The 26,286-nt window shown below is 34.9% G+C and overlaps 1 protein-coding gene across 4 annotated transcripts in view; it reads right to left on the bottom strand.

Moving 5' to 3' along the window:
- Positions 1 to 26,286, bottom strand: part of BBS9 (Bardet-Biedl syndrome 9) — a 291,982-nt gene that overhangs the window by 160,085 nt on the left and 105,611 nt on the right. For all 4 annotated transcript variants that reach the window (XM_048299201.1, XM_048299191.1, XM_048299181.1 and 1 more), the window contains exon 20: positions 4,204 to 4,386. In XM_048299201.1, coding sequence (XP_048155158.1) covers positions 4,204 to 4,386 — 183 coding nt within the window. The remainder of the gene's footprint in view (positions 1 to 4,203; positions 4,387 to 26,286) is intronic.

Consider the following 26,286-nt stretch of genomic DNA (forward strand, 5'->3'; position numbering starts at 1 on the left):
TTTTGGCTTATTGGGTTTGGAGTGGGGTTTTTTGTTATGTTTAAGAAATTTTAACTAAAAGATAATTTGTACTAACCTACGGCAAACAAGAAAACATAAAATATTTCAGCCTATTTTTAAATATTTCAGTCTGGTACACAACTGTTGCTTTGCATTTAAAAAGTGATTACAATGACAAGTGGAATATAGAAAATATAAGGCACAAAAAAATAGTTCCAGATGATTTGTACTGTGATCAAGAGCTAGGTTGGATTAATTACAAGAATTAAAGTGACAATTTCCAATAAATCCTAAAAACTAGCGTTCATAAAAATTACTCTTGCCAAAGATGCAATTATTAGCTTAAAGCTTCAAAAGTACTGGACATCACTGGAAAACTCAGAGAAAAATTTTTCTACTGCCAGTCATGACAGAATTAATCCCGCTGGAACTACAGAAATAACCTTACCTTTGATTTTGAGAATTTAGTCTCAGTAAAGGATTCTTTCCACAAAACAGTATTTTCTACATTACTCAAGAACTCTACAATAAAACCCATTTGCTATCATGCATAAAACCTAGCAGGCTATCTAGTCTTTCCCAAATTATCTTTTCTTTTTCTCATGATTTACATTCAGATCATCTTCTTACAGAAAGCAAAGACACTTTTGACAGTAACTCCTGTGACTTTTACGGGTACTTCATGAGTTTTTTCTGACACCATTTCTTTTTCATCATTGCCTTAAAGTATATTTTTCAACTTTATCTAATCAACACCGTGAAGTGGTAAATTTATAGTCCCTAACGTAAGTCAATTACTGTAAATCATAGAGTCACTTAAAATATGCCTTTCACCCTCAGGCATATTTTTCTTCCAAATTACAACTTCAATAAAACTCAAGATCTAATACAGACATTTACTTGGTTGGTGTGACTCCAAACATAAAGAGAGATGGAAATGTACTTCCTCAACACCGGTTTATAGCTGTTACTATTAACTATAGTAATGCAAAGGTGACTATGACAAGCAAGGGATGATTCTGAGCAATGAAGCACGTGTATGTCATTAGCTGGTAACATCAGGAGAACTATGAAAATATGTACTCTTCAGTAAAGTTGCTGTTGATGGCTGTACTGCCAAGGGCCCTCCATCAGTCTTAGAGTCAGAATGTTCATATCGAAAGATATTTTCCCTTTGTAATGTCTTAAACAAAGAAAGCATTAATACCTTACTGATCAGGCAAATGAGCCATCAGTCAATCCAGATGCCATGCAACCATTATATCAAAACTACCCCGTGCAGCATGAACCCTTTGAACCCTTTGAATTAGCCTGGACAAATTCTCTCCTTTCTCAAACGGATTTCCTATTGTAAAAATAGGCTTCATCACAAACTCAGCATTTTTCAAATATCTTTTTCTATCCAGAAAACTCAATATGGTAAAAGATAATCACTGAAAAACATCTCTTAGAAATTTTTTGTATTTTTTTTATTTCAGACTTTACAGTACTTCAAATTGCTGTCAGTCCCTGTTATAAGCTAATAAGAAATATTAGTCTTGAAGAACAGTGACCAACTCTCCTGAAAAAAATGAATTGTCTAACAAAATCTCTGGTGCATTATTAACATTATTAACAAATCATGGTTCCTTTGTCTCCAAAAGCACCCTAAAGTATTTTTCTACCATATATTTAAACAGATAGAAAAACACAGAACTCAAAACCAGCATACATTTGAAAGTATAGTTTGCATGCAGCTGTAACTGTGCTTTAAAATAATAATAATATATACTTCTATATTTTGAATACAGATTTTATTTTAGTCCCACAGTAAAAAACTACATTGGACAAAACCACACCTAACTTCCCTGCAACTACTTTTCTTCAGTTTTTGCATCAATTTCTTAGTGGCTTCATTAGCAGAAGAATTAGCTCATTTATCTCACTGAGACCTGAGAGATGTCATTCAATTTCTGATGTTATACTTCTACAACTGTGCAGCATTCATGAAAGAATCACTGAAAAAGGGGAAGGTCCCTGTATTTCTGACACTGAACAAGAGCAACCCTTTTAGTCAGTTTTATCAAAGCAGTGCAATTTAGCTGCTAGTTAGAAGTTTACTGCCAGAAACAAAACATTATGCCAAATATCTGTTATTTTCAGAAAATATGCAAGTTTGCAGTATTTCTTCCACTATATCTTTGTGGACAAGAAAACCCAAATTTTATATGTTCTTAGACAAAAGTTTGCAGCAACAGAAATCTTTTAGCAGTCTGAGAAAAAATGGTGACACAATGGGAATGCAGAATGCCACTTTCATATTTGCTAAATATCAAACTGAAGTGATTGCCAGGTCTAGAAAACAAGATACAATCTGTTTGAAATGAAATGGCATGTTTGAGAATAATGTTGATATTATGGTAAAAGAGGCATTTCTTTTTATGTTAATAGTGTATTCCAAACACTTCCCCTTTTTTAAGGAAGCACTTCCATAGTTTAACGCTCACAAGGCAGAAAATGTTCTGGAGATGTAGACCACATCCAAACTGTCTTCTAACACATTCACTCCAAATAAAAATACAACAAACCATTACACTGAATTGTTTGAAGAGTAAATAAAAAAATCTTCAGAGTATTTTCTTTCACCGGTGTTCCACTCGACTGCTTACAAGGAAACCTGAACACCAGCTAGGAGCTTCTGTATGTAAATATCATGGGTATGTCAGAAGATTTCCCCATTCCCTGCCGAAGCTTCTTAAATTACATTCACATTTCTGTGGTACCATAACAACTTCAATATGGCACATAATTCGGTATTTTGTAAGGGTTTTGTTTCTATTTCCACCTCCAGTTATTGTTGGTTTACATTTTTCATCCTGACTGCTCTGCAGGATATACATCCTTACAATGCTTATGCAAAGTCTTATAGCTTCAACATAGAATATTGTTAACCACCATGTTAAAACCACATCAAGATATATGCTGAAGCAATATCCTGCATTAGAGGATACACAACAAATTGTACCATATTTTATCAAAACTTGTGTCAAAGCAACCCAACTCCTGATGGCAAATAAAAAGTAGTCATGCAAAAAAATAGTGTGTTGGGCTTTTAGGAGATTCATAGGAACGTTCTTTGAATTCAATTCACGGGAATGCATGTTCCTCAATTGTGAAGCTTGATTTTCCAAATTTAAATGAGGACTAAATCCAAAAATAATCTCAACAAAACCGCTTTGCTTTGCCTGCTATGACTCAATATCATGTAAAATGCCAAAATAATTTTTGCCCCCCAGGTGGAAATGGCAAAAGATCCTAGATTCACTTGGAACCCAGCACAAGCTTTCTAAAAGACCACAAACCATTCTAAGTATTCTGGGTATGCACCAAAATCTGGATTCACTTTACACCACAAAAACATGAAAATTAAAATTAATGTGTACTTAAGATAACTCTTGAAACTAACTGGGGATCAACTCCTAATTAAGCTGAGAACATTCTTTAATTCAGCTAAAGCAGAGTTTAGCTGTGGACCTGTGGTGTGGATAAAAAACAGCATTATTTTTCTCCACAGACCATTCTCCAAATTTTATACACAATCTCACCTGGTCACACTCATTAAATAAAAACAGAATTAGCCAGACATCTACAGAATGCAGAACTATACAAAGCATGGTTTAGAATACAAGGACATTAACTATTCATAGTATTTTGTTTAGATAACTTTCATCCACTATACAAACCACTGTAAATACACTGAGGACAAAGTATGGCAAATGCTTAATAGATTAAATGTATACACTGTATTTGCTGTCTGGACCTGTCTGTATTTCATATTTCTATTGGAATGTGGACACGTATGCTATAGAGCATTTATATTAGTCTTCAAAAACTGGGTATATTATTCTGTTTGTCCTAACCACTGGACAGAAGGTAAAAATCAGCTAAATTTATGTGAGACCCTCCTACCTCGCTTGGTAAGGAAAGGCTGAGCAGAATTTAACTGGTACCACCCATATCTTCTATTGAAACATTCTATAACCTACTCCTACTTTTCCATTTTCTTGTGAAATCCATGTAGCTTGCATCAAACACCTACTTAATAAGGCTACCTAAATAACTTCAAAAGACAGTCTTCAGCAAAGTACAAGGAGAAGTATGGACATTTAAAGGCTTAAAGCTCTGTGAATGAGCATTTTTCAAGCAGCTTTTACGGATTCTTACCAGCTCTTGTGTATCTTCTGCTAATGGCAAAAACGTAGCTTCCAAAATCGCAACTTGATCAGTGCTGAGCTTCTGCCACAAACTAATCAGCATAATCACCAGATGGGTGGCACTTTTCAACTTTGCAAATGCCTGGAACATGTTGGCTTGATTTTCTTCTGCTGCATCTGCTAGAGCTATTACCTGCAAAAATTACAAACATCTGTTAAATATAATTTTACCATCCGCGAACACTCAACACTGAAATTACCTTTGGCACACTCCTGTTTCCCTTTAGAAGATCCTGAGGAATTCTGTTTTCCATAAACACAAACCACAGAGTATTAAATGAGTTATCATTTATCTGGATTTTTCTTTTGCCTACTCAAGGCAATTTCAAGCCCATATGGCAACCGGATTAATCTATCTAGTACAATCAGTGTAGAAAGGATTTTGTTTAGAGCATATTTTTAAGGCATTCCTGAAATTAATCCCCATCATATCACATAATATGTGACAACAAACTAATTTTCAGGTTTATATCACACACTAATCTCCATATGACCAGCAAGCCTACTGTATTAATCAAAAACAACCCACTGATTTATGCTATCAAAAAGGCAGTATATTATTATTTCCATTGGAACATAGCTGCATCTGTTATTTTAGTAACTCTCATGTCTCTCCATATTTTGCACTGGTTTCTTCAGCTTTTATGCCAAAACGTAAACATTATGGATCATGTATAAGGCAATATCACTTTACGTGCCAGACATTATGAAAGAATTTTCAAAATAAAATAAAAGTAACAGATTCACTTCTTCTAATATGGCAAGAGTTTTGCTGAGTACTTCAAGATGGGGAAAAACAGAAAAGCTATTATATGATACTCTACTCGGTTCAGAAATAACTTGTCATTGTATATAATATTGTCCACTCACAGCATTAAAAAAAATGATATTTTGAAAAATATTGCTATAACATCTTCTTTCTTGAAATAGAATGGTTAGACATTTTCCATCACTGGTTAAAAGAGAAGATGACAGTGATTTCAATAGGCAATTGCTATAATGTCAACATGACAAGATTTTCCACATTATTTGCACTGGAGCACTAAAAGTAAAGGAAAGGTATAAGGGTTAGGAGTTCATCCTGGGGGAGCACAACTTAGAAGACCTATTCTCAGGTGTGCCACTACATCTCCATGCTGCCCAAGTAACACTGGGTTTACAGAAGCGTTGATTATCTGATTACTATTTAAATCAACACAAAGCACCTCTCTCAACCACTTTCTGTTCATTTAACTGCAAGACAGGGTAATAGGTGCTTGACTGGAGTTGTGAAAAGCCTCACAGAAATGCAGTTAAAGTGTAATTAGTATTACAACAGAATTTACAAAGTAAAACTTGCAGAGCCTGCTCCATTAACATTTTGGCAACAGCAGGAAAACGAAAATACTATATGATGCATCTTCAGCAGGGAAAGAGAGCCAACCAGCTGTTAGTATTTGGTGGAGGAAAACTATTTTTAATCTGCTATGCTGGCATTAGAGATGCGTGTGTGTTCCCTCCAAGCTCCCATGTGACTGGGAAGATAAAGAAAACAGAATTTTAGAGAACTATAAATATGAAACATTTCAAACAAAAACGTGTTGATAGCTTTTGTTTTAGATTTTAAAGTGTAATCTTTCCAAATAAAGCAGAGAACCCACAGGACACCCATGAGTCCAAACACTACATAAATCAAAGCCAAGTAACAAAATAAATAAACAAAAAAGTCCAGCTAACCACGTGAAGGAGAACCAATAAATTAATCCCAAGCAGTGAAAACCAACACAATATACTTTGGTCAGAGAGGAGTAATGGTATCACCGACATGTTCCCTGATGCATTTGTGTTGGCATTTGATTTGTTCTGACCAAAGCCTTGATGCTTTCCACACCTCATGTTCTACACAAGGTGAAGTTCCATTTCACAGTCACTTTCCAAGAGTGACGGGCGATAAAGCCGCCTGACAAGTGCCACACTATGTAGCAACCTACATCAGCTGTCTCTGAGCCACGTAACCAGTAATTGTATGCACCGTACAGCTTCATCCTTCTGAGGAGACAAGCAACAAGAGTAAAATCTTTCTCAGTCTAACAGAGGCCTTCAAATATCTAATCTCTTTTCCTGTCCAATATACAACTGAAAATTTGGGAAGAACAATGAATGAAGATTAATTTAACATGCTGATGAGGTGTGCTCATTCACTGGTATGCTTCCTATAATGTCATCACTGACTGGGAGAGTACAATGCAGAATTCCTGGCAAGCTACCTGTACCCTATTATGGATAATGCTCAGATGATAGTAATTTTTCTGAAGATGCAGGCAAATAGAGTTTCCCTTGTGTAACAACTACGTGAACCCCACTTACACAGCAAAGGCAAAGACTACTTTCTAGAGTAATTCATAAATTCCCAGGTGATCTCTCACTTTGCGCTATATTTCAACTGACACTCTCCTACATACTTCAGAAACACAAATAGCATAAAGAGCACAAACTGACATGGCCTTTTACCTTATGGAGCCTTCATTTTAGGATAGGTTTCCCTCCCATGTTATAACCAGGAACAAATGAGATGCTCACCTTTTCGCAGGCTCTAGGTGTAAAACAAATATGCCAGTACTCCCAAACAATGCCTGATGTACCAAGCCCATAATCTATTTTGAAAGCAATTTCATAAAAATCCCTAAGAAGAACAACTATTAAAAAGTTTTTCTTTGGCACAAAATTCTACAGTTCTTGAGCACAATAATATAAGGCAAATATTAGAAAAGTGGTAGACCACCAGCATTGCAGGTCAGTGAAACTTACAACAATTAACTCTTTAGATAACTGCATATATACAAGTTCTACTTTACACTTGCAGAAAAACCTAAGAGGGGGGAAAAAAACATTTTTAAATATTAACTATTCTGTTAACGGATGAAGTGACCCAATACAGCTTTCTGAGACATGGAACATCCAGGACACAGGACAATACAATATGAATTACCACACTATAATGTAGGCACGCACAGATGCAGCAATTTTAAAAAAGCCGCAAGACTGAAGATTCCTTGACAATACATGGTTACACAGTAAATACTTGATTGGAGGAAGAAAAAAAAGGAAATCTCTTCTCATGGAGTAAAATTACTCTAAAAATCTCCCAGGACATAAGCTACAAATTTTAGAAGTGTCCTGGGGCTCTTCATTCAAACACTTGCAGAATTTAGGGATGAGTAAGTTCTAACAACATGACATGCATATTTTTAATCATTTTATTTTCACCTGAATATCTCTATTTATATTTTGTAATAGTTGAGGAAGATAAAGGATCTGTACCCTTTGCAATCTGAGATCCTGGTCTCTTCAGTCATCATTTCTCCATAATTTCCCAATTTTGTTTTCAGTTCTCATAGTAGCCATTCAATCTGTTTGGTATCTATTTTATCATCTTTCTAAATAGATATAAAATCTTATAAAAAAAGGAAACCTCTCCCTGTCTCACTTTTTCACAGGATAGGTAGGAAAATACATTGCAACTGACAGTCTCAAATGTAGCTTACACATGAAGATTTTAGACCAACTGGAAACTATTAAGTAAAAAGTCCATCTATATTGCATAAGACCTATCATTGCCTACTTAACATTTTTCTTTCTCCTTCTTTAATATCACAAAGTTTTCAAACAAAGAAAACTAAAAATAAGTTTGTCAAACTTTCTAAGAGTCATAAAAGAAAGGAAAGTATCTGATGCAAGAAAGATTTAAGAGATTCTGAAATAGTTTGGAAGTACAATATTGAACATACATTTTTATAACTGATCAAAACTTGCTTTTAATTGATATTCCTTTAAAATTTTTTCAGAACAGACTCCAACTCTGTTCCAATACACACAACTACAGAAAAGTAAAGGCCAGTTATTATGAAAGCATATTGTAAAAAAAAATAAGGAATTACCCTCTAAAAAAAGATCATGTTTAAGATTTTTACTAAATTTCATATTCACAGTTGCAACAGTAGAGCTGAAATACAGATTTTTTTTTTTATAATCTTGAGAACTTCATACCTCAACACTATTGCAAGGATTTGACTTTAATAATTTCCAAGCATAGAGCATTTCTTATGTTTTCAGCCTTAAGTGTTTAAGCAGAAAGATTCCTCTCCATGCTTCTTTCATTTCTAACTAGGCCTTGTAAGATGCCAAGAATTTGAAAACTCTAAAGTAATGGTGATGCAAGTTTTAAAACCAGTTAGAGTTCTCCATCGTTAGTGCTAATGTAAGATATTTTTAGGGCATTGTTTAATATCCGGCAATAACTTCAAAATTAGTAATGCCTCTTGAAAAAGGCTTGCAATATAACCCACTCTTATACATGCAGAAAAATTTCTTGAGGCAATAATGACCATAATAATGACTCTCCCATGCTTACATTCTAATAATACAAAAAAAATACAAATACAATTACAAAAATATAAAACACTTTCTTCTTAGCTGGATAAGAAGTTGAAGAAAACTTTGAAAAAGTAAAGGGCAAAAAATAAGCGTGAAGTTCCAGGGAGCTTCCTTTGAGTTAGTATTGTATTAGTTAGTTAGTAGTGTATTTTCTTGGAGTCCCTAACACCATTGGGACTGAAAACTCTGCCAGATTTTATGCCATATCCTAAAATGGAGAACAGGAAAAGTGACAGATATTTTGGTTTTCTTTTTTTGTATAAACAGAAGAAGAAAAAAAAAAAAAACAGCTATTCACCACTGGTAAAAAATTAGCCAACTAGTTTTACTGTCATCTAGTTCAAATACATTGGGTTCGGCTTCTGGTAATTTTGATGTAACTGTATTTTTAGCAGAAATGAAGTTCAAAGAAAACAGAATTTTGTCATTTAAGGAGTAGAGAATCTCTTCACATGTCATCCATAGCACTTATGAGCAAGTCTTATATGAAAAATTTGTTAAAATATGAAAGATAACATTGGAAATTTAATTATTCTGAAATGAACACAGGGATGATGAAGCTCACAGGTCGCTTCCAGCAATCGTTTTTATGGAATAATTTATTGCAAGGAAGTTTATTGATCCAACCCCTTACAACTATTTTTAAGCAGAATTACATCTTCATAAAGAGGGATGGTAATGCATATAAAGCAGGAGAAAATGGAGACCTGAGAAATGCTAATTATGGCTTCTTCATTGCTACTGCCACAGAACATTTACTACTAGTCTCACCATGTCCCCCATTTTAGAGAAGGAAATACAACTCAGTTGCCAAACCTAAAACAAGATCTAACAGAAATTCTTTTTGTGGTTTTAGGAAGTCTCCTTCACATATCTTAATTCACATAGGAATTTGTAAGCATTCAAAGTCAAATATGTTTTTTCTTAAAAGGTATATTGTTTACCTTAATATATAAAACTCTTAATATCCCTTACTCTAGGAGCAAACTTTTTAGTTTTTTAAACAGGCAAGTCTCAAAGTAGATTCCAAGATAAAGAAACAGTGATTAGCAGCCTGATTCCCTGTGCAGACCATCTCACTCAACAGCCACTGTGCACAGAGCTTTTGAGAGGTGACTAAAGGTTTATGGAATGCAGGCAGAGATATCCATGTCAGAGAGCGATCTTTATCAAACGCTCCGTCACCAGGAAGAATAACCATGTCCCTCTCACAAGGGAGCACTTCTGAACGCCGCGGCATTCCCACAGCGCGGCAGTGGCAACATGAGAGCGCACGCTGGGATTAAGTACCCCAGGCCACAATTATCCGACCCTTATGAGAATGACTCAGCACGACCACAGTTTTTCAAATTGTGGCACAGGACCACCATGATGACAACAAAGCATCAATTCACTAGACACCAAATACTCAACTTTCAAGTGAAGCTCAACATGGCCTTGACAAGAGAAGACAGCAGAGACAAAGACATTGCAGCATGACAATCCATGCTTTATCTGGATGCACACAGCCACCTCCTGAAAATCCACTGCCTCACATGATGAACATGAAATTATCACAAGTAATTACTACGGCAATCTGTGCCTCTGGAAACAAGAAGAGTTAGATTAAGAAAATACTCCAGGCTGTCAGGGAAGCCCTGTGGTTTTGTTTTCTTCTGTTACTTCCATGACAGAATTATCACTAACAGCTCTACTGCACCTTTCTAAATTGGATTTTGCCACAAAGCAATACCGTCTACAAGCATAACAAAGATTGCACGCTATGATGACAGTCAACTCAAACACTTCACAAGAGCCAAAATGTATGTACTGTTTAAATTCAGAACCCTCTTTTGAAACTTCACAAATATCAAAGCTGGGTCATACCTCCACAAAACCAAAGTGCTAGGGGATTATTGCCACAGAAAATCACATGGCATCATTTATTTTAACTCTTTCATTTTAAGAACTAGTGACAATGACGTCAGTAAGAAAACCTTTGGAGATAAAGTAAATATAATTTCAGCTATACAGCAGCATAGTAGTATGAATATGGTCAGTTCAAAAGGAAAAAATCTCCAGCTTTTTAATTTTTCCTCTTTAGAACACTTGATATGAAAATAGGCTTTTTCTTCAGAAGTCTCTCTCCCCAGCTTTTATCTACACCATTATAGTCAAAAGAATTTTTTTTTTTTAATTACTGCAAAAATATTTAGTGGGTTTAGAACCCCAGGCACCTGACTGCATTATCCAAAAGTACTTGGTTACTAAGACATTTAAACCCAAATTAAAACCCTGAGAGATCAATTTCACCCTGTTCCATAGGAATTTTCTATTTTGTCTGTATTAAGTATATAAACAGCCTTTCCAGTAAAATCCAAGTATGAAGGCCACCTGGTTAGCTTTACTTTAAATTAGTACCTTCTAAGTGAAGTAAGCAAATTCATATTCCTCTGATTCTAAACATGCAGCTCCTCATGTACTTAAATCAATTTCAAAATTTTTTCTTAGCAATACTAATATAGAGGCAAAAACCTGCTTGTTTGCACTCTTGTTGCCAGTTTAGCGCTTCTTTAAACACATCTTAATGCTTTGTACTGCTGCCCATCCTTATCTGAGCTTCCTTGTGTAAACCCACGGGAACAGAAATGAGGAATTCCTTTTCTCTCTGTTGTCCCACCTGCAGTAAGGATTACAGTTAAGATTATTTTAACTTGATTAATATACTTATCTCTATTTGTCTCTTTTTTCATGTGTTACTGGCTTTTTGTGTTTGGTTGGGGTTCTTTTAAGGGTTTACTGTTTTTTGAGATATCAGATGAAGTAATATGGTCAATAGTAGCAATACATAGATATTATTTAAATACTTGACACCTCCTCTCAATGGCCTATACATGAGTAAATACTAAAAGCAGTTTTGCATGTGAGAAACTGCAACAGGGAGTCAAAGTAACCAATTCCTACTTGGTACAACCATTAAATACCAAGATGGGGTGGGGGGGGGGGGGGGAGAAATCTTGAAAGGAGGCTACAAACATGTTCCAAAATATATATGATACTTTGCAATACATTTAGAAGTAAGTTCTACATTATAAAATCCAAATTTAAAAGTGGAGTTATAAAATTAGTAGCTTATCCAAGTGAAATAACATCTGTTACAAATTATATAAAACCCAAGAACACAGTGAGTTACAATGAATCCTTTACTTAACCCTTCAAAACAAAAGTTCTATTTAGGCAAAGGGATTTGCTAAATAGCACACAGATATGTCACAGAATCTGTGATAGTCAATGAATGTTGAAGACAGAGTTTCACTGTGAAGCTGTGGTTGAATTGGCAGCAATGCATATAAAATACAGCCAAACATGAGCTAAATGGAGACAGAGAGATGGAGAGCTTGGTCTATATCACCAAATACACACCATTATGTAATGACGACCAAAACAACTTTACAATGAAGGAACACATTTTAAATAGTTGAAGTTGCATGCTTCGTATGTTTAAATAAGCTTTGGATCTAAACAAACGGTCTAAAAAACAGGAGACTCGCCCTGAAATTTTTTAATTGCCTATCAGTGCAATGAAATTATGGACGACCAAGAAATCAAGACAAACACATTGTACTTCTGCAAACATTTATGTACAGTGAAGCTCTATGGGTTAAATAAAGGATTCATTAACTCCAGTGGGAGCACTACATCAACTCAGTAAAGGCAGGATTTCATCCCATCGAAGACCACTACTCTCATTGTCATCAGTCATATGCACCCAGTGAGGGAAAAAGGCATTTGAAGCATGTTAGATATCAGGTGATGAGGGTAGTTTTAGAAATCTAGAATAAATCCACAAATTACTGCTTCCCAGAAAGTACACTGTAAAACATGTCCTAGCTTAATTTCATATTTATATTTTATTGTAAAAATGAAAAACAAAAACATGTTGACAAACACATCTTGAAAAGAGTAATAGAAACAAATACAAGTAACACATAATATAGATATTTTTCCATCTGTATAAATGAACACAAAGCCATTTCAGCAAATTCTATTCCAAGACCTTTAGCAATAAAAGTATCAACATCAAACAAATCAGCTAGCCAGTTGAAGATAGTGAAGTTCTAACCTGAATTCCAAGCCATTGCCAATCGCACTTGCAATTTTGGCACTTCTGCTTTATACTGAATTACATGAAGAAATTTCCAGAACTCCCCACTCAGGTTGAGCTAGTATGTAATTTTAAGTGATTAAAAAACATTGTGGTTGCTAATACAGTGTCTAGGAGTAAAAGTTAGACTAAGAACGATTAAATTAAAATTACACATTCTAAAAACAAATTCTAAACATAACAATCAAAAAAAAATGCATGGCAGGCTAATTAGAAGCTCAGACTTTAACTATAACACTAATTTCAGGACCTTTCTCATTAAAATTACTTTTCTATTTTGAGATACTTTATAGAATTTCTCTGTTATTAGTAAAATCTTGAGAACATGTGCCAGTACATTTGGAAATAAAACAAGCTTCCCAAGTCAAAGTGCAAAGGTCACAAAACATTAATTGCTTGCTTGAATACTTTGTCTTTGAATTAGAAGTTTTCCATAATGTCTTCTACTCTACCATTTCAAAACATAGGAACATCATGATGAAATGCAGGCTTTGTAAAACTCAGCCAAAAGCAGTTTATAAACCTTGAAGAAAATTAAGCAAAGAGATTGAAGTTCCAGTCTTAGTGGATTTACTAGCAAAAAAAAAAAAAAAAGATAGTTTCAAAAGCATCACTTATGAAAGTAAAACTGCATTATTCATTTGAGGTGCCACAACAATAAATTTCAGACAAAGCAGACTCTTGTGTTTCTCCACAGATGAAGTACAGCACAGACCACATTTATACTTGCTTCACAATAATATCCAGCAAAAAACCTGTACGAACTGCATCCTACTTCGTAAGATATTAAATTTCTAAGTCAACAGGTACTACCATACAGGTATGATTATTTTCAGTGATGTACTTTCATTTTCCAGGGGCAAGACGAGTATTGAAAGACCAAAAATATCCTACTGCCTACTGTTTCACACAGCAGGCAGTCTTAACCTAATAATGATGCAGTAAAGAGCTTATCATATCCCTGCCTGAAACCCTGCATCTACAAAAAAAAACAAAAAAAAGGAACCACCTGAAGCAACATTACAGTGTGTTCAACAGCAACTCTACAGGTGTTGATGAAAAGAGCATATATTTTTAGGTCACCAAATTAGTTGTGCTGCAGATAATGGCCAATGATACTCATTCTTCTGCACACCTGGAACTGCACCTTCTAACTCTCTTCTCTCAAAATGAAGAATTAAGAAAATTCCCACCTGAAATACCCTGCTAATTCACAAGCACAAAGCCTACAGGTACACAACCAGGTGCAGTTTCTTTACATGCACACCTGCCTTAGCCACACAATAAACTCAGGCAGTGCACTCTGTCAGTTAAACATAAGATTTAGAACTTAGGCAGAAATAAAAAAAATAAATAAAACCAAAATAAGAAAAGATTCGTCCCAAAAACTGGTTCATTTTATGTTCAAAATAAGATGAGCCACAAAACAAGTAATTATTTCAGAGTGTAAAAATCATTTTATCTGAGGATTATTCTAATGAAGTAAGCATGTCTCACCACAGGCTATGGGTTAGTTTCCAAAAAAGTAAGTGTGCCATTATATATGCACATACATACTTACAGGAGTGAGCCTTTACTTTTAATCATAACATTCTATGTTGTTCTCCTGCTGCACTTCTAAACATAGCTGAAGCTATATGACTTTCTGACTTTCATTTCAAAATACAGTATTTAATGATGCACTTATATTCTCTTAGTCTTTCTTTTAAAGAGAAATGCCACAAAAAACAATTCACAATTGGCAGTATAGGCAGAAGTCCTTCAACCATGTCTGTGGAAATAGGACTTTTTACCTACATTCAGTAGGGCAGCTACTAGCTCCACTCATATCCCTCATTGCTGTTTTTTCCTTAAAATTAATGAAAAGATGGAAGAGCTAGTAAACATTATAATGAAACACCTCCCAATATGTTTAGCACCAATTCTCTACTGAAAGAAGAGCTGTGTGGCAAACTTGCCAGTTGCGAGATACACCCATCTTTGACCTAGCCTCACTATCTGTTACCCTAGCATGCTGATAGAAAAGCAAGACAGTTCAGGCCAGCTAAGGTTAAGAGGAAGTATCTCTCACCTTTAAAAAGTTTTTGGAGTCACGCTCAAAAGGATTCACAGTTCAACATTACTTCCTAGAAGAAAGCTATTTTATCCATGAAGGAAAAAAGACACAAATAGCCTACCATCAAATGCACAAGCATTAATGCATTTAGATAACAACCTTCCATGCAAACATCTGATTCATCAACTTCTCCTTTAAGCAGCTGAGTTTATGAAGGAGATGGGACAAGATGTACAGTCTTTTTTAAGTCCTGGTAAGACTAAGATTCTCAGTGGGGCCGCTACAGGGTAGAGATAGCAAGTGTCAGGTACAATTCAGTGTCGGAAATGTGATAATTAACCTTGTAACTTTCTCTGGTTTAAATCTAGAAAAATCTCCTCATTATCTGAGCAGAAGTTTAAGGATAATTCTACTGCATATACCCTCAATTATGTAGAACAGGAAAGAGCTTGCTTTTCCACACTAATATAAACACATGCAAACACACCCCACTAAATTAGTAACAAATGCTTTTACTGATTTTGGCTGAGATAGGCTTTCTGATAAGAAAAGATTTTCCTTAAAAAAAAAAAAAAAAAAGCTTAATTTAAACACTTTTCCCCTGATGTAATACAGCTGAAGTTCATGCCCTGGTGCAGACAAATCTAATAGTTTTAACTTAGTTTCAACTATTACTGGCCATAACAAGATGTATTCAAAAGGGTATTTATGTTTCCTTTATTCTATTGCATCAAAGTTAGGAAAACACATCTGGGTAGCGTACATTCTAGCCACACTGCAGACCAAAAATCCAGATAAACGTTTTGTCTAGAGGGATGACTAAATAAGTTGGCCAAATATCAGAACAAATTCACTTTGATGTTTTCAGTTGGTGGAGCTCAGAAACATGACCTCAGTTATACAGTTACATCCCCTGAAAGAGTAGCAACCCTCCTTTCCTTTAGCATCCGTCAGGGTAGGAGAGGTGGAGGCAAAGAAGGATTTGTTATGGATGAGGGCAAAATTCAACATGGATAAAATGAGAGAAACTTAAAGAAAAACATTTGTCTACTTTCACTCATACTCATGAACAGTCCATATTCATATGTTTTACAGGACCACCTCCAGTGCTTGCTTCCACTGTTACCAACAGATGCCTTGGAGTCTGATTAGGAGTCCATAAAGAAAGATGGCATTTGAGACTCACACTGCAGGTGCACACAGCTGAAATAGGACTGCATTGACAGGTTCCATGTAAGCAATTCCCTCTAAAGTGAGGCTGAGCCACTTGTCAAAAATTAATGGCGAAAACTTATAAAAATAGATAAAACCTCACATCAGGTGTAGAACAAACTTCCTGAGCTCTATCGATCATGTAAGGAAGCACAGCTGGCGTGTTCTTAAATGGTGGGACTGGAGAGAATTACTGAGCACCATTCCTGTGGGAAGAACTACTAAAGAGAACCTGCTGTGCAATGCAAATATGAACCAAACATGATGTTCTTTACTAAATGGAAAATTCCTAGGGGAATATATAAAACAAAAACAATTTCCCCAAGGAAATAACTCCGTTGCAGACCTTACTGTTAAAGGAACTGGAGGAAGAAGTGCCTGCTACCCTCACAGTGCAAAGAAACTATGAGGAACCAGGAAGATATGCACTCTTGCTTTCTTTTGGAGCAAATACAAGACCTCAGCTGTTTAAAACAGAGCGAGATCCACAAAGACAAATTCTAAGATGAGGTTGTTAGTTTCCCTTAATTTCCTTTATAAAACAGTGGATGGATTGTTACCTTTTTTTTCAACCATAGAAGGTATCTAACTTCCAGTGTCTTTGACTCCAGAAGACCCTTCTTTGTCTCCATTGACTACAGAGAAAATCTAACTTCCCTAGATGAAATCTGCTTTAGTGAATCTCACCCACCCATATAATAGCAAAACAATCCCCTCCCACCTATTCAAGGGATTTCCACAGATGTCCCTTAGCCATGAAGTCTGTAACAAAACGTATGAGAAATAGAATCAAAGGAGAATTTCATCTCATCAGAACCACTCAATTCATCATCAATAAATGTCTTTCCCTTAACTTTATTCAAATGACCAACAGATTGTAAGCAAGATGTTGCTGTGTTTGAGTATTTCAGTATAGATGTATTCTTGTGCTTCACAACATAGTATCAGGACCCCTTAAACTGCACAGAGGAGGTGGAAATCATAGCTTTCTTCTTCCCCAAAAACAGGTACAAATGTTGGAGGAGATTAAAAATTTTAATTTTTACAATACCAGCTACCCTTAACACAGCATTTATAGGCACGAGTAACTGATCATCCCTTAAGTGATAATGAGATAAACTAAGATCAATGTTTTTGCAACACATATGCTTATGAATGGCATTTTCCCCCAGTGTTCATGATACTCCAAAACAAAAACAAAATATAGAAAACAATCAATTCCATGTGATGAGAATGGTTTCTTAGATGTCATTAAAACTGACATACTGAATTCAAGGGAACATTTGGAACTTTACAGTGTACTGAGCATCAAAGGATCTTGTTTGAATTTTTTATATCTACCAATTTAAAAAGCAGAGTAACCAATTTTGTAGGTAAGATATTCCTAATTTCCTACACAGACACAGTTTGTTAATTCTACTGGAAAAGCATTTCCAGCATTTTACTACCATTGGGAGTTATTTCCACCACTTCCCACAGGGAGGTCTTTAAGTTAAAAGCACAGGTTCTTTCTCACAGCACACACACAGGTAACTGCACACACACTGAAGTTTCCTCAGTGATCAGTTTGACTCTCTACACACTCAGCTGAGTGTGCTCAGCTTTAACTACCACTTTACAGAATTTCTGTACATTACTGTGTGCATGTCACTTACCCGATTAGCATCCCACATCTCAGTAGAATGACTGAACTACCAACATACAGAGCCATGGTAGGGAAAATAGTTTTAAAAATACATTAAAAGCCTGCATCCCTAAGTTATTTGTTTCTGAAAATATTACTCTTCTTCAAAAGAGTGGGATTTTGATGATCTTTATGGGTCCCTTCCAACTCAGGATATTCTATGAAAGGTATGTATCCTGCAAGCAGCATTCATTGCTTTTCTCTGCAGTAAAAAATAAAGCTATCCCCAAGACCATCAGGTTACTTGGCACTACTCTAAGGCTTCTTAAAACAAGGGAATAGAGCAATGACTATATCATACCACTTATTAGTCCTCCTGTTCCGCACCCTGGAGACACACCTCAATAATTCCTTAGGATCAAGCACAAAACTATCCACAATATTGTTAGGTTCCATTTTCCACAACGCCTGTTTGACTAGGAGAAGCAGTCTCCTGTAAATGACTACAAAAGTCTACCCTTCTTCCACTTCTCTTCAATATACCCTTGAAGGACAATAGGTGTCTTGAGGTGCATACACATCAAGGCATGAATTCTGAAAGTCAGGTCTTCACATGACAGCAAAACTAAAACAGGAGAATAGAAAAAAGTTCAAAGCATGTTACATACTGGTATTTACCACAACTTTTTCTTCCATATAGAAGCACAGTATTAAAGACACAAAATTACCAACATTTTCCTTTATTGTGAATAGTAACATGCTTTAAATCTGCAAAAGCACCCAGAAGTGTGGTCCACAGAGAAATTAACCACAAACATTTTAGCTCCCTTAAGAAGAAAATTTTAGTACATTTGGGTTTTGATTCATGATCTATACAGCCCAAAATCAAATTAATTCTGGCTATAAGCATCTAAAACTTTACCTGAAAGCTGTTATTATTTTTTTCCTATTGAAACAAACCATTCCAACATAAGTCTATTCTTTTATTTAAAAGTCAAAGTACAGCTTAAAAACAATAACATAAACCCAAAGCAAACAAGTATCTTTTATTTGGGGCTCCATTGTTTTCCTTTCTCTGTGCTACAGATAAAACATAATCCTACTATTACAAGAAGCTACACATAAACAGTATTTTGTGATGGTGGAAAGTGATTTTTAGACCACTGTAAAATAGTTATTCTCTGTCTGAATCTGAAGTTTTATCACAGACAACTGTACACTGAATTCACACAGCAAGCAGGTTTTGAAACACAATATCAAATATTGTAGATCTAATTACACATCTGTACTATAAAACACATTAGTATTAACAAGGAAGACTCAAAAACTACAGTTTAGAAAACACCTGACATACCTCTGGTAACTTAGAGTGTCACTGTGCTTACAAGCCAAGTCATAGAGAAGAAGGCCCAAATATTTATTAGAAAGTTATTGCTTCAGAAAATCTCACTGATGTGGTTAGCTATACTTGGGGAAAAAACATCATTGTATCCTGCAGTCATCTTTTCTAGTATGATCTGAGCACTTTAACTGAAATAAATTTATTAAATACAGTACATGCAGGTCAAACTTCTTAGTCTCTTTTTTTTTTGTCAACACATCTAAAAACATACATTTTTGCTACACAGCTCTTTATAGTAATTCTGTTTAAAAAATTAAATATTGACCAACTATAAAAAATAAAACTGACTCTAATGAAACCAGTAAATAAAGCTTTGTCATAGACTTCAGCATAACTGAGATTTTACATGAGAGGAAAAGTCAAATGCAGAGTGTAATTAAGCTAGAAAAATACATTTCTTCCAATAGATAATCCTAATTCTTAATATATAATTAAATAAAAACACATTAAATATGCATAATTTTTACTATATAATGCTATTCTTAAAAAGCAGTTTTCTGTGTGTGGAGGAAACATGTTCAGCTGCTATCAGTCATAATAATATTTATAGAAACAGAGAAACTGAAACAAAGAGTAACCTTGATACAATAAAAATCTTCATAAAAAGTAGCTCTCTATTAAATAAAATAAATCTTTCTCTCAATATTTAGCATTTTCAACATTCGAAGATTACTACCATTATCAGGAGTTACTATCAGAATACAGATGGACAAAATCCCTTTCAAAACAGCAAGGAGTACTCTGTCAGTAATTATCCCTGCTAATTGAAAACTGCCCTCTTTCATTTCATTTCAGTCTTCTCTAGTGAGTGCTCCTCTTATCTGTTTTTCTCCATGTGATATCAGCCAGTGCCCCTCTCAATTCACCTGCTGCTCCATTAAATAGTCTTCCCCCTCTATAATTGCTTGTCATCTTTTCAAATATCTTCCATTTTACAACAAGATTCAACTGGATATTTCTCAATTTATTTTTTTATTATCAATCTATTAAAATACTGCAAAGGTTTTTTTTGGTCACTTGATGTAATTGGTGGATGAGTTAGGAGCATATCCTACTTACAACAGGACATCAAGATATTCTATTCTTTCAGCTTTGATGATGATGTTTCACAGCTGACATACAAACAGATTTTACAAAAAATATATTATCTGAATCTGTAATCCATCTACAGGTCTTTGAAAAGCGGTATGGTTTTGGTCCTCTCTCCTTTATTTTCAGGTATTTGTAATTTTCACTGTCCTTTTGTGGTGATTTTGCTAAGTCATATCCATAATAAACATTAGAAATGGGACACAAACTATACTGAATAAAAACAATCCTGACCATATAGTTTTTTCCTTAACCACTGTACAATAAAATTCAATAAGGAGTAAATTATTTTTTAATAGTTTAAACTAAACATATAACGAAAGAAGATAAATAAAAATCTTGTATCTTTCCATAACATTATATCAAAAATTACTGGTTATATTATATTCCTAAATAACTTTCTAACACAATTCCATTTCAGCCGTTCCATTATTTTACTCATTATTAATGTCAGGCCAACATCCTTACATTTACCTCAGTCTTCATCTAATTCATTTGAATATCAGCTTTACCCAGTTCTCTGGAACTGCCCTTCTCTGTCGTTTCTTATTGACCTTCCTTGTGCACAGAATTGTTTGTCCAAACTTTTACTGTTCTTAAATATGAGCTAAACTCTTACTGAGGATTTTAAAAGGTTTACATTAATGTTTAATATTCTTCTTAGTAACTTCTGGAAACTATTACATCATTTGATAAGAATAAAAACTTCTTCCTTAAGATCAGTGAAGAATATATATTGAACAGTTCTCTTCTTGAAGTTACTATGTCACATCATAGCTGAAAAAAACCCCCAAACAAACAATAAAGTAACACTTCTAATGGCAAAAAGTATGAATGTACCAGTCTCAGATAATTGAAACTCTACAGATTCCGAACAATTTAGAAGCAATATAACATTCTAACATTCTTGCTTGCTGAATGGCTCCCTCATACTGACCCTTATACATGCATTTCAAAACCAATCAGAAGAAAGCTTGAGGAAAAATATGCAATTAACTAATTAACTTAAATAGGCAGGGGATCAAGCAGGTTTCCTCCCTATTGTGCTGAGGTCTTTTATCCCTGTCTTCTATTCTCAACTCAACCGATACTGCTTCGAGACACACAAATACCTCTGAAGGAAAGAAAATTCACACCTGCACTAAATGTATTCTCGGAGTTTTTTCCTTAATCCTTGTCACAAATTTAACTACAACAACTGAATTTCTATTTCCTTCCATTCCCCTCTGCTTCAAAAATACCTGATGCCACAAGTTCAGAAAGCAAAATATCAGCTCATTTGGTTTAAGTTAACCCAATGAAGTAATTTACAATTCATTTTTTTAAGAGTTCAGTTTATATACACACCAACTTCAGATTTTATTAGCAGTGTGTTCTTAGACTTCATAGGATGAGAAAAGTATCTCAGTATGTATACAGACCTTTTAGCATGTAAATGCATTGTGAAATATGTTTGAAAGCATCAGTGGCATTTATGACTACAAAACTGATGTGCTTGTCAATTTGCTACAAGAGGATTATACTATCAAGTAAGGTCTTGGGTGGCTGTAATTAAACTTTCCACTATACTTTAAACTTGTGATTATACTACGAAAGCTCCATATAAATTGGAAGCATGGAAGCACTTATGCTCCATGGTAATACAGCATCACTCGAAAGGTGTTTGCTTTCCAGTAAGAGTCAGATTTTGTTTATAAAGCACAGCCCTCTAAATTGGCTGGGACACTAGTTGTACTCAGGATTCGTCATGGGGGTTAAGACTTTCAGGATTCAGCTGCTGAAGATTCCTGGGTTTTATTCACCACAGCTAGGGAGAATACAGGATAGAATATTTATAGAATGGGATATTTTGAGAGAAGGAGAATTTGTAATTTTGTCCATATATGGACAATATGTATATTCTATATATAATATAGAAAGGATATTTTTAGGGACACATCTTCACTGCTGCAAACTATTCTCTCAAGAAAGAAATTATCATTTAATTTGAGTAATTGTCAGGAAAAACATGAGACTTCTGTGTCTGGACCTATTCCAAGTAATTTTTAGGAACTGAACAAGTAAAGAGCTTTTCCCTATATATCCCATTACAACTACTTTTCTTGATCTTCAGATAATTGATGATGTGACAGTAGGTACCAATATACTTGTCAAAACAAATATATTCCACTTATTATCTAAACAAGATCCCTATAATTGAAAGGCTAATATATTAACCCACGGTGCCATGTACTATGTGGGCAGCAAGAAAAGTGTATGTTTTCATTACATATTCACCACTTTGTTTCCAACCTTCGTCTGACTGCTTGGCAGCCCATAAAAATATTTTAATGTAAAAATGCCCAGTTTTAAAAAGAAACTGGTCTCCCTAATCTTTTTCTATAATACAGTGTTTTCATTCCAGAACTAATAGAAAAGCAAGTTGGCAAAGTCCCACCATGTTTTTTATATCACTGCTAGAACATGGTAGCCTGAATTTTTTCTAATCCAAACACAATTTGTAATTGCTTTAGAAAACATTAGTTGAATGGTCTTTAATCTGAATCATTAATCTGGATACTTTTTATTTTGTTTATTTTATTAGTTTGCTATATTTTCCAAGTCTTAACTCAGGTTTTTTTTAATAAAGGTATGCTTTGGTTTTGCCTAAGATCACTTAATTATCGTATAGTATCGTGCCAAGACTTAAAGGCAGTTTTATGACTTGATTTCCATAAGTGGTATCAGCTTTTTATCAAAAATTTTGTATGCAAGCTTAATTAAAACATGATGGCAAACAAAGGATGAGTTAATTTAAAATGTGAATATAAAACATACCCTAGGTACAAAGCACAACTGTACACCACTATAGGCTATACACCAAAGCACAACTCCTCATCAGATTATTCAAGTGTCCAGCAAAGTGTTTTGCAAATAGGTCAGAATCTGTACAAGTCCTTTGAAAAAGTTGTGACCATAAAAGACAATTTTACAAGCAACAGTCCTCCACACCCACGAGGTTAATGTGAATGGCAAACACATTCCTCACAGCATAAGATGACCTTTATTGTTTCTAATTGGGTTTCTGTGTCTTCTTCAAGCCAGGGAAAATTCTGTCTCATTAAACTGACAAACTTTTTACAGCCACCTGGTTCTGATGAACAGGAGTACATCCATGTGAGAAATGTCAGTGAACTTCAAATAGTACATTTTGCACTTTGACCCCTGAAGTCAAATGTACATGCAAATAAAGTCCTGAAAGGCTTCAAGAAAGCAATTTTTACTGGTGCATATTAAAATACAAATTGTGGGAGATTAGCCTAATAACTCACAATTGCTGACCTTAAAATAATCTGCTTCTAATCCCCACTTAATTTAAAACCAAATATTTTTATAAGTAGACTCTTTATCAACTGTTTTCTCCATCAACATTTCCTCCCTTAAGAGCTATATGATTTTTCTGCAGTGCTGATTTGATATTTTCCCTTCAATGGAAATTAAGCAAGGATTCTGCCAAAGAAACAGAATACTTTTTGACTCAATTATTTCTTCTACACATTTAGCTACTTTCATGCTTTCAGATCAAGCCTTATTACCTCCTTTTTAGTCTTTATCTTCACTAAAGAATTTTATATAGTAGAAATGTTATAAGCTCTTTGCATCTCAGGTGGAGAAGAATAATGTGACTGGGCACATTTCCCTCTTTGTCCTAGTTAGTTCTATTAAGACCTTTTAAATGAGCATTTTAACAAGTATATTCTTGATTCCATACCTTTATCTCAACTTGTCAGCAAGCTCTGCTCCCCATGGAAACAAACAATAAAAGACAAACTTGACATCTTTAACAAAGGCTCTGTCCTTCAAAGACACTGGGGTGAAGGAGCAGTTTAATTAAGATGGGAAAAGAAGCTGCCAATCAAATTTTAAACCACCATTCATTAGATGGGTAATAGATAGAAAGTGCCACAATTTCTGGAATCCAATCTCTTTCACTGCTGCAAGCAATACCTCACTGAACATGAATTGCTAAAAGGATTGACATAATATATTTTGGGGGAGGGAAGGGTTAGAAATGTTCACATATTCCAGTGAATCACTCTGCCATAATGTTTGCAAAGCAAGACTGGTGTGTTCCCCTTGGGCAAACACCTGTTTACGAATTGGGACATATCATTAAAAGTGACTTCACCTTCTTTTATGCTCCATGCTAAATTCAGTACAGCTTATTTGGGCTATGCCAGACCAGCATTCCATTCCCATGTTCTGGACAATTAATTGCAACCTTCAGTTTGACTACTTATCTAAGATGTTTAAAACAGTCCCTGAAAACAGGGAAAGAAACAGAAACAGCTTTCAGATTTTCCACCTAAAGAAATGGTGCCACTAGTTTAGTTAACACAAATACACCCTAGAAAACTATGAATGAATGAGGTAAATTATTAACCCAGGAAGTGCATAACACTTCTCATTCATTGACGATGTCATACAAATTTATAGAGCAACCTTTCTTAAATACAAAGCCAAATATGTCAACTCACAGTGGAGAAACATTCTACTCTGCAAATGACTGAAAGGACTGAAAAAAAGTTTTTTGTCATCCACAGCATTTTTGCAAAATTCCAGTATGGAAATAATTATATTTTGTAGGTTTTGCTGAAAAAAAAAAAAAAAAAATTAAAAGACGATGTATCTATTCCTTTGAACTATGTCAGTAAGAGTCACGTGTGCAAAATCAGAAGCCTAAATCAGTAATATGTCTGCTACTTAAGTACCATAGATTGATGTTGAAATGCACCAAATTGCTTCTAGTTATTTTGGGGAATACAAATACTCTTAGCAGCTTAAAGTCCATTGTTATTGGAGGTACCTAAATAAGGCATAGGAACTTACAGTGGATTATGTAAAATTCAGAAGTGTAAAGACTGGTATCTTTAATATAAAAAAAACCCACCCATCTGCCATTTATTACTGTACACCCTCATTTTTATTATTGCCATCAGTCATCTCTTTTGACTGTGCTGTGGAACTGTAGATAACAGCGGTTAGAAATAACATGAGAGAATGATGTAACATTATAAATACACACTGTTTTAGTTGTAGTGGACCACATCCTGGTTACCAGGCAGATGTTTGCTTTCTGCTAACACACAGTAAATGCATACCATCTAAGCCAAAATGGGGGTCACTTCCTACATTGCTTCCTCCAGTATCAGAAACTTCAAAGCAGCAAAGCCAACTTTGTGCCTGCAAGATTCCCTGCCAGTCTGCCCAAACTGTCTCTACCATCCCAAGGAGCACAGCAGGTTCTGCCTTGTACTCACTGCCCCACAGAGGGCCTGGGAGCTGCTCCACAGCATACAGAGCCTGCAAGTAGTCCCAGATGCCAAGACCTCAGTGTGCTCTTGAGGACATCTGGGACATGATGGCATGTCATCCCATGTGCTAATTTTAAGGGAATGCTGGAGCCTCTCTCTAAAAGCAGTATGGTCACAGAGTCTATAACATGCCGCCATACTTCATCCCAAGAATATCTGTCTTTTAGTAATTTTGACTGAAACAAAATTCATTTGAAGACCATGACAGCCAAACAAAAGGTACAGACTTCCCAAAATTCCCCTAGAAGACTAGACAGGTCCTCTTTCTGGTGCTAAATATTAAGAGGCAAGATATAAACATATCAGCTAATGCTTTTCTCAAGTTTTATGTCAGACAGGTCTAATGATTGCACATGCATTATTACTAACTATGAAGACACTATAGTGATCTAATAGTTAAATCCAAACATTTACATTTACCTTTCTTGTTTATTACAGAAAATATTAATTTAAAAAAATGTATTTTTTTAAATGAGAAAACTATTGCCAAGCACTTGATAAAATAAATCATCAAAAGAATTAAGATTAATTAATATTATACTGTGTTTCCACTAGTACTTACATGACAGTTTCCTGTAGGTATCAAAAATATTACATAATAATAGCCAAATTTGGAAAATGTTTATCTTTTATATAAAACTTGTAATGAAAAAAATATTGCTTGAGTTGTAAGACAATCAAAGGAAATTTCTATTTACAAACTTACTGTTCTGTAATTATGAGAAGTTTCAAATTATGC

This window comes from Corvus hawaiiensis, chromosome 1 (genome assembly GCF_020740725.1).
Source record: "Corvus hawaiiensis isolate bCorHaw1 chromosome 1, bCorHaw1.pri.cur, whole genome shotgun sequence".
NCBI lineage: Eukaryota > Metazoa > Chordata > Aves > Passeriformes > Corvidae > Corvus > Corvus hawaiiensis.